General features: G+C 35.3%; 1 protein-coding gene and 1 pseudogene across 1 annotated transcript; both read right to left on the bottom strand.

The window, feature by feature from the left end:
- Positions 1–3872: 3872 nt before the first annotated feature.
- LOC128561931 (ceramide transfer protein-like) lies at positions 3873–5153 on the bottom strand (annotated as a pseudogene).
- Positions 5154–8354: 3201 nt separating this feature from the next.
- On the bottom strand, positions 8355–13143 carry TAS2R42 (taste 2 receptor member 42). Its single transcript, XM_053556588.1, is given in 4 exon segments — positions 8355–8461; positions 8464–8578; positions 8581–9267; positions 13066–13143. Coding segments are annotated over 4 exon segments (987 nt in total).
- Between the last annotated feature and the right edge of the window lie 1012 nt (positions 13144–14155).

Below are 14155 nucleotides of genomic sequence, written 5' to 3'. Positions count from 1 at the left end.
ATATTATTATTTATTTGTATTATTTTGTAAGGTTTTTGAACATTTTAAAACATTACCATTGCCCACCCTTCCAGCTTGGGAGAAGACCCTTACTCTGTCTGTGGAGTAGGATCTGTTGTCTGTCTCTCTGAATAAACTTTATGTTGCTAGTAGCCTCTAGTTTTAAGTCTTTCCCACATGAAGCCAGGAACCCACTTGGCAACTTCAGGGGACTTTCCTCCCTTCCTTGGGACACCTCCCACATCAAGCTAACTGAGGATCTTATGTATTCCTCCCATTAACATTACTTTTTTTATTTTTTGGCTTGAATCACACAGTTTTCTTAAATTTCTCTGATTTCCTCCCTGTGTATGTGTCATCTCCAGTGAATGACATCACTGAGCTTTATGTTTGCCTCTTTCTATTGTCCCTCCATTCCCCTCCTTTTAAAGGCCTCCCAGTAGTCTCAGAGTAGCCAGCAACAAGTGCTCTTGTACATGTGCTATTTCCTTTGCCCTATCATTAGCACACTTTCCCACTTATTTGCCAGCAAAAAAAATACATATATATATATAGTCTCCTGGTTCTTTTTTGAATCACAACTTGGCAAAAGTCTTTTCTGCATCAATTGAGAGAATCATGTGGTCAATCTTTGTCTTTAATTTTATTTATGTGGTGAATTACATTTATGGATTCATGTATATTGAACCAACCTTGCATCCCTAGGATAAAATCCACTTGATCATGATGTATAATTTTTTTAATGTGTCACCATTTTCTGTTTGCTAGAATCTTAGTGAATGTCTTTGCATTGATATTCATTAATGATATTGGCCTATAGTTTTCCTTTTTTGTTGAGTCCTTTTCTGGTTTTGGAATCAGGGTGATATTTGCTTCATAAAATATGTTGGAAAGGATTCCTTCTGTATGTGTTGGAATAGGTTCTGCAATATAGGTACTAGTTCCTCTTTGAAAGTTTCATAGAATTCTGGTGTGAAACCATCTGGTCCAGGACTTTTCTTTTTGGAAGATTTTGTATTGTTGATGCAGTTTCAGTGCTTGATATAGATTTGTTCAAAATTTCTAATTCTTTTTGGTTGACTTTAGGAAGGTGGATTGATTTCAGGTATTGGCCCATTTCCTCTACATTTTTTAATTCCTGGACATAGAGTTGTTTATAGTAATCATTGAGGATATTTTGTATTTCTGTTATTTTCCCTTTTTCACTTCTGATGGAACTTATTAGAGCTCTTACTTTTGTTTCTGGTTTGTCTGGCCAAGGGTTTATTGATTTTATTAATCTTTCCAAAGAACCAACTTTTATTCTTCTGTTCTTCCTAATGATTCTTGTGTTCTCAATTTCATTTGATTCTGCTCTAATTTTGGTTTTTCTCTTTTTCTACAGGGTGTGGGGTTGGGTTGTTCTTCCTTTTCCAGTTACTTGAGATGGCCCATTAGGTTGCTAATTTGATATCTTTCCTTTTTTTTTTTTTTTTTTTAGTGTAATCATTTTATTTACAGAATATATTGAAAAAGCATATCATCACCTTTAGTCCAGATGGAACTAACGATAAGTAGACTTAGATACTGCTTTGTAAACTTTGCACACCTTTGTAAAATAAAGCTATACAATTTAGTTATAAAATAGTTAATTGTCTGTGTTCATGATAATTACCAGAAATGGCAAACAGAGAAACATTTATGGTAGGCATACAGAATATTTTGAAGATTACCATCAGTGTCTATGGTGAATAAATCTTCCCCCCCCCCGCCCCACTATTCTCCCATCCCAGCCCCGACCCCACAGTTGAGTATAAAATAAAATACACATTTGAGGTATAAACTTTTCTTTTTTAAGCATCACAATATAAAATGTTAACTGGTGATATAGTAAACCAATATGATCATTTGTCTTATTTGCCTTACTAGCGCTACCACCATAGAGGCACTTTTCCATGTAGTCAAATTATGAACAGCATTTTTCTATAATAAGGCATATTCCATGAACATCATTTAAGAAAAGTCAATTAAAAAATAGGAAAGATTTATGGAGCATGAAACCTAAATGCATGTAATGTAAGCATATGTTTTATAAGTATTTTTCTCTCTGTACAGGATAATAAATATCACTATATCTGATGCAATTAATTCCCTTCCAGGATTGTACATATTAGTTTATCAAACTAATCCCATCATTAAATTATCACCTTGCATTTATCATCAAGACTCCATTACCACGTATGGAATATATACAGGATAGGTTCTACATGACATGACATTCTGCTTTACAAAATGGGTCTGATTTCTGTGTTTATTCAGAGATGGACAAGTCAGCAAAGCATCTACAAAATGCCTGTGATTTATATGAACATATTTGTGCATAAACACAATGAAGATTGTGAAGTGTGCAGTCACCTTGACTTCAATGAATACTATTCCTTGCCTCCATTCCACACTTCAATATTTTTCACAGAGGACTAACAGAAAAAGGCATTTTATATTTTAAGTTCTTATAGCAACTAACAAAAAGCATTTCAGTTTGACTCATGTGGGATCCTTTACTGTTCTGCTGAAGTCTCTGTTAAAAAGCAAATAGAAGCATTGCTTACATTTTCTTTTTTTTTTTTATTAATAGTAAATCATAGCTGTGTACATTAATGCGATCGTGGGGCACCATACACTGGTTTTATAAACAGTTTGACACATTTTCATCACACTGGTTAACATAGCCTTCCTGGCATTTTCTTAGTTATTGTGTTAAGACAATTATATTCTACATTTACTAAGTTTCACGTTGCAACATGCCTTTTAAACTGTCCCAAACTAGAAGAACTAACAAATCCATTACTAAATACTAGAAAGACTGAAGTAAATGTCAAACTCAAATAGCCTGACTTGCTTTAACAAGTAATACGGTGTATTCTCTCAGAAATTTCAGGAAAACATGAGCTCATTTTCTCCTATCCATTTTACCAGAAAGTCATCTAAACCTGCAAGATTTGTACAGATTTTGCTGTTTGGAGGCAGGCAGAACCAATTTAGGAATTACCAAATTGTGTTTGTATAAACTGAAGAAATCTGTAGCACACAGGACACAACAGAAAAATGTCAATAGAAATATAAAAGTATCTGGGTGTGGGGAAATAAAACTTTTTACTCTTTCTCCATCAGAACTAAGGTTCTTTTTTTAATTTTTTTATTTTTTATTAAATCATAGCTGTGTACATTAATTGAATAAAGGTTTTTCATGGGAGTAAGACTTTAGAAAAGGCAAAATCACAGGTTGACAGCCCTCAGTTATTAAAAGACACTCATACGACAACATGAGTAATTACAGAAATTAGCAGCAATCAATTCTGTGATTATACAAAGCAAAAACGTCAAAAAATTATGGGCACACATAAAGGCCTGAAAAAAGAACCTCATCCAAGATTTTTAGTGCACAGAAAGCACATGACCCAAGTGCATTCAATTTGTGCTTTTCTTTCGTGCACAAAACCTGATACAACTGAGGATCTTAGGCTGGTTGATAGTAAATTAAAAATTTTGAAAAAGTTTCCAAAAATTAAATCATCAATTCCTAGCTGTGTTTCAAGATTGATTTTTCTCTCTTCTAGGAGCAAGCAAATAAGAATATAGCCATGCACATGTAATTTTACATGTATTTATAGTTATACATTGAGCGAGGAGATCTAGCAGGAGACAGCTAGCGTTAGATGTTCAGTTTTACTATTGTAATATTTCTTCATTTTCTTACACAAGGCCAAGGTCTTAGGCCACAGACAAGGCTGTGGATCCTATGTTCCAACTTAGAGCATTCAATTGTTGTTGTTGTTGTTGCTGTTTTCTCCAACATGGAATATCACACAGTCTTGCATTAGTCACTGTTAATACTAGAACAAAATAGGTTTTCCTATAGTTTTTCTTGGACATAAGAAATAAAACGTTTTAGAAATTTAGGATACTCTCATTTTGCCACTGCCCTTAACACTGAGGCTGGTGCCCATCCTCCGGGGTTCACATTAGCTACCCATGCAATCTTGCGCAGAACGTTGTCCCTGCTAATCTCTTGGTTGCCCTCTGGTGGCTTACCAAGGTTTGACATATCATAGCAACATTAATTTTGGCACTGACACATGGATTGCTTAGAGGAGCACTGTCATGATCCACAAAAAAATTACAAACTATCCAAGTTTCAGCGTCATTTTCAGTCAACTCTGGTATTTTTCGAATGGCAGAAAGATATAACATATCTCTCTGAGAAGCAGGCCATACTCTCTTATGTGTCTGATAAATGATTATTGCATTATCAGTTAATGTTTCCGCCACAAGAAAATTTTCTATAGTTGTTTCCCAGTCCTTACGAACGTCAACATTCCAGAAGTAATTGCAGACGTCATGTCCTGTAACACCTTTAACTGCATGGGTAGCTTTTAAAGGATACAGAACAATACCATTTTCTTCTAATTCTCTTCTGTATACCTTCATTTCTCCTTCTTCTACAACCAACTGCCAATTGGCATCTCCACCTACATCCTGTAACGAGTAATTCACATGGTTCTGCACCATCTCTTCAACCTTTGGACAAATCTATGTATCCCCACAGAAGAAAAGGCATCTCCAGATAGCAAGGGTGTAGGACAACGTAATCTGACTTTTTCACTCTGTGATTGTTCTTCTATTTTATCTTGTCTGTCAAGAGCAGCTTCAGCAGCATCAAAGAACTCTTCTTCATTAATCAGACTATTAGCGCCTTCTTCATAATCCGGTCCTCCAAAGTGGGATTTTTTCTTAAGTTCCATCTTCGTATGTTTGCATTCTTCTTCTGCCAACTCTCCTCACATTTAACAATTTCAGTTCAATACAATGAGAAAGCATTGCAAGGATTCCAGCAGTTGTTGCTTTAAAAGTCATTGCTTCCCCTTTAAACTCTATACCATTAATTCCTTTTGGTGTTACAGGTGGAAATAACTTTCCTTTATTGCCATTGGCAAGAAGTCTCCATCAGAACGTGTTGTAGGAAAGTCATCATCATCATCTTCTACCACTTTATCCCTTTGAAGTTCATCCTTGGAGATAGCATCAGCACAGGCATCGAAGTACTTCTGTAGAAGTACTTTCTTAATCTCATTCTTAACCCAGCTGTCGTTCAGCATAAGGTTTTTAATTTCCATGACTTTATTTGGGTATGAAGATTCTGTGTGATGAGTTCAACTTTTATTCCATGATGCTCTGAGAAGATACAAGGAATAATTTCTACACTCTTGCATTTGTTGAGGTTAGATTTGTGCCCTAAGATATGATGAAGTTTGGTGGATGTTCCCTGGGCCACTTTTATACATTGAACTTAGCAACAACTCCTTTGAAGGTCACTAAATTAAAGTTGTGATCTTTGTTGTTTTTGCAGTTGAAAGAGGACTTTAGCATCTCTTTGGCCCAACCCTAACCCGAAAATCAACCAACAAGGGCTAGGGCCGCAGCTTGAAGGAATGGAGATTTCATCTTTCGTACATGGTGCATATTTACCTAGATTAATCACTGTCAGCCATAAATATTCCTTTCATGTTTCATTGTAGCATAACCCTTTCATTTTCAAAACTGAGAGGTGTAGTTTTTTCTAAAAAATCCTTAGAAGAAAACATACCCTCTGATTCTTCCTCATAACAAACCTAAGTCAAGGCTGGTCTAATTTATTAACACCAATCCTCTCATCCGCAAATATGGGGTCTCAGGCTCAAAATAAGAACAATTGTGCATTTCCTTAGTCTTCTGGGGCTACATTTATATTGACTTTTTTCTAAAAAAGGAAAATTTGAAAAGTAATTTGGTTTACAAGAAGACAAAAAGAGTTACCTATTTATGTTTCTCAAATTCACCAAATTAACTTTTCATATCAATTAGTTCTTGTGAAGGTAGATCTTAGTATCCTGAGTAGGACATAGATTACTGGGCAACATATATCCAGTGTCTGGGATGAGAGAATTGGAAATGCCTGTGCGATGATTCAAACACCTCTTAGAGCATGTCTCTGGATCAGAGAAAATGGCTTTAATCAATATTTTTCTAGGAGAAGCCCCATACTAAAAGGTAGCAGACAAATCACATGATATCGTGAGAAAAGTGGTATGCCTTTTTCTTGGAAATCAGTATAGGTATGAGTTCCTAAACCTATGGATAGGAGATAGGCTGATTTCTTCAGTAGAAACAGGTTATTTTTTTTCTGTATAAATTACCTGACTGTATGAATTAAAATAAATGATAATGATTACACTCAGATTCTTAAAATGAATATCTGTTTACCAGGTGAGAGAAGGATGATTGACAAGAATCAGTGATAATCTCTCCCATTCCCCAACACTCTAGTCCTAGGGTAGGACATAATCATGGCTGTCTTTCTTCTCCAGGTTGCCTGGGTTAGGAGTGGCTCATCTGAGAGTGTGGGTTGGCTGCTGCCAAGTCCCTTACACAGGCCTTGTTGTGGGGAAAGTGAAGGTGCAGAGCTTGATCTCACTTATCAAATACAATTGCAATAGCTCCAGCCCATAGCCTGATCTTCCTTTGTTAAGACAAGGCTCTCTCCCTTTACAGTTCCATCTCCCTAATTTTGCTCTTAAGTGTGGACTTACTCCTAGTTAGACATTTGCTCATTTATATCTAAAGCCGCTTATTAGAAGCAAAGTTTTCTCACACATTGACCCAATTACTTTAGCTGGCTTACCAAAGAAAAGCTTAGTAACACTAAAAACTAAATTATGTTTTTGATTATCATCTTGTAAAGAGTACCACTTTATAATCTTTAAGTCATTTATATAAAAGAGTATCTTCAAAACAAAACTAACTCAGTATCTAAGATGTATTCAGCTTGATTTGTGCATTGCCCTTTCCTGAAGGCAAGATAGTTATAATCATTGATAAAATACTAAGTTGATGTTCAAAATAATATATGTACCTTTTATTTTATAACATGCAAATTACTAGGTAAAATACATAGTATATTATCACTAAACCCATCAACAATATCATTTTTATTGATATATGGAATAACCACATAACTCAAATGTACTTTCAGTTTACTTTTAGATTTATGGAGGGCATGTTAATAATTCTAACACCATTTTCAACTCCAAGGCACAGCATAGAATGGTGCAATTACCTATGGCTCCATCAACATTAATTTAACATAAACAAGAACATATTTTTCAACATTTAATTGCAGCTTTTTGTCTTCTTACTCTAACATAATATAAAGAATATTTCAAAGTTAAACCCTAAAAAGGAGTTGTCATTGTTAAAAAAGTTTCATTATATATATACATGTATAGCATCTATATAATGGTATAATCCATACTATAATAGTCACGGTTTTACAGTAAATTTCCCCACCCTTACCCTTATTTACAATTTATGCTTACCTTATCTAATGTTAGATTATCCCAGTCAAAACAATACTATGTATACATATACATCCCCCAAATTCACAGTGAACATGGGGCATTCTGTTGTAAACTTTGCTTTCTGTGCCTTTCTAATTGATTTCGTTTCTATTTGTTTCTCTACAGACTCTAGTGATCAGATTTCAACAAAGTGCAGGTCACACACAAACACAATCATTTTCAGGATGTAATTATGATTTTTTTTGTAGTAGCAATTTAGTATAATTCTGAATTAAGGGAGATTCTTCTTCATATTTTTAATTCTATTACAAACATGGTACAAACATTGTTGCCTCACTGAAAAGGCATTTTACAAATTCAGCAAAATTAATAAATGCCTAGAAACATCAAAATATTTTATTTGCAGTTTCAATTTAAGGTTAGATTGCAATCATATTGTTTACAGCCTCTACTTAAAAATAAAATTATTTCATATTACAAGTATTTTCCCTATTCTCATCTAAGTATCATATCCCCTTGTTATCAATCAAAGGGCAGCTAATAACAAAAATATACTGCTTTTTCAATTTTTTTTTAAGTTAGGCTTTTAAGCTATGCTCTTAAGCTTTTTCCTATTATGATTTTAGTTTTTTGGTTAAATTTTCTATCAACATTTTATTGATCTATCTACTCAAGTTTAGAATTTACCTTGCTTTCTGTGCAATAACATGTCTTTTTCTCCAATGAGTTGCAATTACATATTTTGCATATAAAATTAAATAATTTAGATTTTTTTGAAATGATATTTGAGACTTCAAAATATTGTTTGCTCATGCTCTGAACAAACAATACTTTTAGTATGTCTTGGCTGGCAATGTATGAATTATCATCAAAAGCAGGCTGGGCAGGGAAAATTTCAGTTATGTTCAATAATACTTAAAGGAACCCAGTGGAGGTGGAGAGGGAAACAACGGAAGTGATTATCAGAGGTTGTCTATTAAGTTATCTTCTCATAAAGGATCCTGGAAATGCTGCCTCTAAAGGTAAAGGATTTGATCTTTGCATGTGGCTCCTAATATGGTACAGTACCCTCAAGCTTGAATCAGAATCAGAATCAGAATATATGAATGGCCTGAGAGAAAGACACATGTCAACATGACAAACTTTATATACTTGTTCCAACATATAGAAAATATCCACCTTGCTACTTGTGTGTGTGTGGGGGGGGGTGAACTATGAAGAGGAAGAGGAAAGACATCACCATTTTCATGGTCCTTTCGGGGGCCTCTGTGCTGGAGTCTCTAGAGTCCAGGGAGCTCAGCTCCGAATTTCTAGTGGGCCTCACAGAGAGTAGAAATAAAAGGACCATTAAGGTCAGGGACAGAATGAGGGGGATGAAATACATCAAGCTAAGAAAAGCCATGTTTTTAACACAGAGAGTTTTGCTTTCAACTAAATATAGAGTCAGATTACTTTTATCTGTCGTAGAGGTATTCAATCAAGGAGCAGAAAACATTTCCAGCAACGGAAAATGGAAAATTACTAAGAACAAAGAAAATATAAGAAGCACAACATGAACAGCAGTCACTCTGTTCATTCTCCACCTCAGCCAGAAGAAAGAGGAGTGGGAGATGCCGGCTACCTTAAAGGAGAAAAGGCAGGCAGGTAGTCAAGTGATTAGTCTCCAAATCATACCAATAGATTTTGCTAGTACATAAGTAGTCTTCTATACATGTGAATCTAGTCCCAATACACATGACTCAAAGAGTAATGTCAAGATAGCCAAGCAGCTGAGGATGAAGTCAGCAGAGGAGACCTTTTGGTTTTTGACACACTCAGAGCACTTTACTGGTGCAATGAGCACATTCCCCAACATCCTGATTAAGAAGCCTGCTGTTTCCAGGTGGGACCTCACCTAATGTACACAATGTAAGAGTTCATTTCAAAACAACTAGGAGTATATTATAAATGTTGTACCACAAAAAATAAGTGACGTGATGTTATGTTAATTAGTTCGATTTGAGTGGTCCACATTGTGTAACAATCATCACAAATATATGAAGTAAAAAAAGATTTTATCCAATCCAGTGAACATTTCCATAGGAAAAAAATTCCAAATTTATAATACTTTGTCTTGTTAACTAATTTTTAATCAAACTATTACAAGAATAGGGTTTACTTCTGAAAGTCAAGTATGTTAACATGCAAATAGGGGCCAGATTCTTTTTCACCTATCTGTACTTTCTGCCTCGCTTGAAATACTATACCATTTAAATCCAAATACCTCTGCTGTTTTTCAAATACAGTGCTAGAAAAAAATCCAGATTATTTTGTTATTCTTCAATGAATCCATTTTGTGAGTGCTGTCTGAACTTGTGTGTGAATGCAATAGATGTTTATCCCAAAAAAAAAGAAAAAATTAAGAAGTCTATGAAACAGGGAAAGCAAAGAAAATGAAACTGAACCAAGAATAAAATGTAATATGAATGCAGAAAAAGGAACTATAAACACTACTGTTGGGGAGTAAAGTAGACGTATTAATAATATTTACCTTGGATCTAGAAGACACTTAGAATTTCATGAGGAAACCGACAAGTCATATTTTGGACTGATTGAATAATATATCAAAAGACACCAAACCCAAACTACTTTTCTGAAATTTAAGACCTCTAAATGAAAATGATACTGAAATTTCAGTCTAAAAGTTACTTGAGTATCTCAGAGTAACATGTTCAAGGTTAAACATGTTCCTCAATTTTGTTTTTACATTTCAGTTGTATTTATTTGGGCCAGAAATAAAATGCTTTCAATATAGCCTTAATAAAGAGGTAGAAAATTATTTTAGATAAAATAAGAAAATGTTAAACAAAAGTATGTTTTTCATTCTGGGAACAAAGATTTTAACAAAAGCCACTAATGCATCAGAAATAAATCAGAATTACAGACTCTTGTGTCTTGGTTTATGTGTCACCAGACAAATATTTTATTAGTAGTAATTAGTGTGTAAGTGTTGCCAGGCAACACCAAACAGAAACAATGAATTAAATTATTTTAAAAAATCTAGCCCTTTTTCAGTACTGCTGCCATACTTCCCAATTAAGTTCTCTTAATTAATCTTTTAAAAATGTATATTTCAAGAATGATGTATAAAGAACAATTAGTAAATTATTTTTTATGAATAAAAATATCTTCACTTAGGATACATATTAAAAATTATAATAAGAGATAAAAAGGAAGGATAGGCAGGAGGAAGACAGCAAGGGAGGGAGGCAAGGCATGAGTTTATAAAATAGAGGAAGGCGGAGTGAAAATGAACAAACCTGGTGGTATTTTACAGAGGGGAATGATAGCTTTGGTCATAATATTAACGTCTAAAGATGGAGGTAAAGTTATGGCTATGAGCAGCATTTAAGAGGAAGGATCAGTAGGCTGCATGATGGATATGAGGGCTAGGAAAAGAAGGAGCTGGAAATAGCAGGTTCCTTTTGCACCCAGATCCATGTAGTCCTGCTGCCTAAGGGGACCACTGGAGAAAAAGCAGGTTTAGATGCCAAATAGTAGGAGAAAGAAAAAAGTTGGAAGATGATGAGTTCTGTCTTGAAAATTTGGGGATGTCTGTAAATCATCTAAGTGGACAGCTGGAGTAGGCTTTGGTATCTGTGACTGAAGCTCAGGAGAGTAGTTGGGAGCACAAGCAGAGATTGGGGGTCTCGTCAGCACATTCTTGATTCCAAGAGAGGTGGTGAGGTCCAGTGGCCCTGCAGAATACCAGAGAGCAAATAAACCAAAAGAAAGGTGAAGAAGCTCAGATGGAAGAGGGAAACTAAGACACTAGAGTTTCAAAGCAATTACCAAGCAGTGATGGAAGGAGAGTAATCGGTACTTCATGATATTAATGAAAGGTCATGTGCCAAGTGGATTGAGTATCAGAGAGGTCCTTAGGTAAATTAGCAAGAGCAGTTCAACTGAAGAGAAAGCAAACGGCCATGCCTTAAGGAGCCACTGAGATCCCAATAATGAAGCACTGGAAAACCAACAGACATAATTCAACCATTAACAGATCAAAGGCGAAGCATCAGGACAAATTCCACTTCTCCTTATAATAAATATTCTTAGCAAACTGAAAATAGTATGAAATTTTCCTCTTCCTGATGAAAAGTTATCTGAGCTGGGTGTGGCGACTCACACCTGTGATCCTAGCACTCTGGAAAGCTGAGGTGGGTGGAATGCTTGAGCTAAGGAGTTTGAGACCAGCCTGAGCAAGAGTGAGACCCCATCTCTACCAAAAACAGAAAAATTAGCTGGACATTATGGCAGGCACCTGTAATCCCAACTACTCAGGAGGCTGAGGCCACAGGATCTCTTGAGCCCAAGAGTTTGAGGTTGCTGTAAGCTATGATGCTACAGCTACCTAGGGTGACAGCAAGACTGTCTCAAAAAAAAAAAACATTTTTTTTCTGAAAAAGCCTAGAGCAAATATTATACCTATCAATGATACTTTGAAATCATTATCCTTGAGTTTGGGATCAAATAAATCTGCAAAAAATACTTCTTAATTTCTTCACCCCATCAACAAACAGTTAAAATAAAATTTCTTTTTAAAGGGATAAATCACCATAACCTCAACAAATATTATGTATCTAGGAATAAATCACACACACTAAAAGTGCATAAGACCTTTATGAAGAATATTAAACTATCTGAAAAGGCCTTAACTTTTTTCTTTTGCCATAAAATTAGCTCATAATTAATATACATTGACTATATTCAAACCCTCCAGATTTTTCTTAAACTTAAATTACTATCACATACTCTTTTCCATTGTAGGTATGTTATCCAAGGACATTAAGTTCTCTGTGTCATTAAATATATTTAAGTTTTTCTGACTGGTATCTAAATTACAGACCGTCTCCAGTCTAAAAACAACCCCTAAAGTAATATTAGCCATTCCTATCTCCATGAATACCAGCCCTGCTCCTTTCACTTGATGTAGAAAATCGGTATTTTACCTTTTTACCATACCTGTCAGCTGTAATTTTTTATGTCAGGCGATAAATGACAAGATTGTCTCTCCTTTGCTCATGTGAAATACAGACAGATATTGTTCCTCTTTTTGCATTTTCTTTGCCTAGCAAATTTGCATCTGCACCTTGAGCTGTGGAAGATCAAGGAAAATAATATACAGATTGTAAATTTTACTTTATTTTTTTGAGACAGAGTCTCACTGTTTTGCCCCAGGCTAGAGTCTCACGGGCTCAGCCTAGCCCACAGCAAGCAAGTGATCCTCCTGCCCAGCCTGCCAAGTAGATAGGACTACAGACGCCCACCATGATGCCTGGCTAATTTTCTATTATTAGTAGAGATGTGTCTCACTCTTGGTCTTGCTCTTGCTCAGGCTGGTCTCAAACTCCTGAGCTCAAGGGATCTTTCCCACCTCAGGCTCCCAGAGTGCCAGGATTACAGGTGTGAACCACCGTGCTGGCCCATGTTGTCTCTTTTCATGATTCTTTTAGTTTGACTTAGCTCTATTTTTTGAAAAAGGATGCATATGTAGTGATATTTCTGGGTCCTATCATGTCCATAAACAACTTGATTTTTACCCTTTTACTTGAATGATAGAGATTTACAGCTTTTCTCTGGATGTGGCCATGCTTGAGAGGAAGAAGTAAATCAAATAGATCTTCCCATTGTTGACCTAGTCATTAAAGTTAACCAGTCCATTCTCCGAAATTCCTGTTGTGAATTCCACCACAGTTACACTCATGAAGATGCTCTCCGCTGCCCGTGACATAGCTCCAGGGAGAAGGACCCCTTTGAATTTCCAATGTTAAGTTCTAAATAATCCAACATTGATGTACCAATAATCCATTATTTTGTATCCATAAATATTCCTTCTATCCTTCTCATCACTGAATTTCTCAGCCAGGAAGCAAGTCTGTCTGTCCACAGAGCTCGGCACGATTTCCAACACAGCCTCTACAGACATGACCTTCCAGCATGCCCTCAGATTGTGCTTTCCACATAAGATTGTGGCTGACTTACCTTTCGCTTTACCAAAGATGCAAACTGAAGAAAAGCAGCGTTCTACATTGTTCACACCCCATCTTCACATAATGTGGATCTCTCATTAACTTGTTGGTTAAGAGGCTCCAGCAACAGACTAATATAAACACTGTGCGTCTAACTTCTAATTTCTGAGATAAAATGGAATCATTTTTATCATTATTACTAAGGAATATATGTGCAACAGACTAAAGATATTTTAGAAATGATTTATGAATTAGAGGTGTGTATGAGGTACAGTGAGTTATTCAGGTAAATGTTTTTTGTTTTTTTTCCCCTGGGTTCATGGAAATACACATTAGTTTTTAAATATTAATTGAACACCTACCATGTACCAATGCATTACTAGGCACAGTTCAGAGTCTCGTATGAATAATACCCTATTCTGCCTGTTTTAAACATACTACTTCAATCTGAAAGAATAAAAATAAATAATTACCTTAAAAATTTTTACAGTAAGCAATTTCATGATTATACTATTTTATATAATTCATTAGTTAAAATTACTGCTATTTTTTAAAGCTTCTATCTAATAATAGCTGTAGGCAAACTTGGATAGGCAAAAGATATCTATTATACCCTATTATACCCTATCTATATACGTGGCATACTATGAGAGAAGGGGGTGGGAGAAATTGGTTCCCAGTAAAAGGGGTATCCTGACTTACAAGTGTGTCTCAGTAATGTAAAGTATACAGACTTTTTGTCAGTTGCATTATTGTTTTAAATTTTATACAAGC

The sequence above is a fragment of the Nycticebus coucang genome, chromosome 12 (assembly GCF_027406575.1).
Source record: "Nycticebus coucang isolate mNycCou1 chromosome 12, mNycCou1.pri, whole genome shotgun sequence".
Taxonomy (NCBI): Eukaryota; Metazoa; Chordata; class Mammalia; order Primates; family Lorisidae; genus Nycticebus; species Nycticebus coucang.
This window is presented reverse-complemented; position numbering and strand designations above follow the sequence as displayed.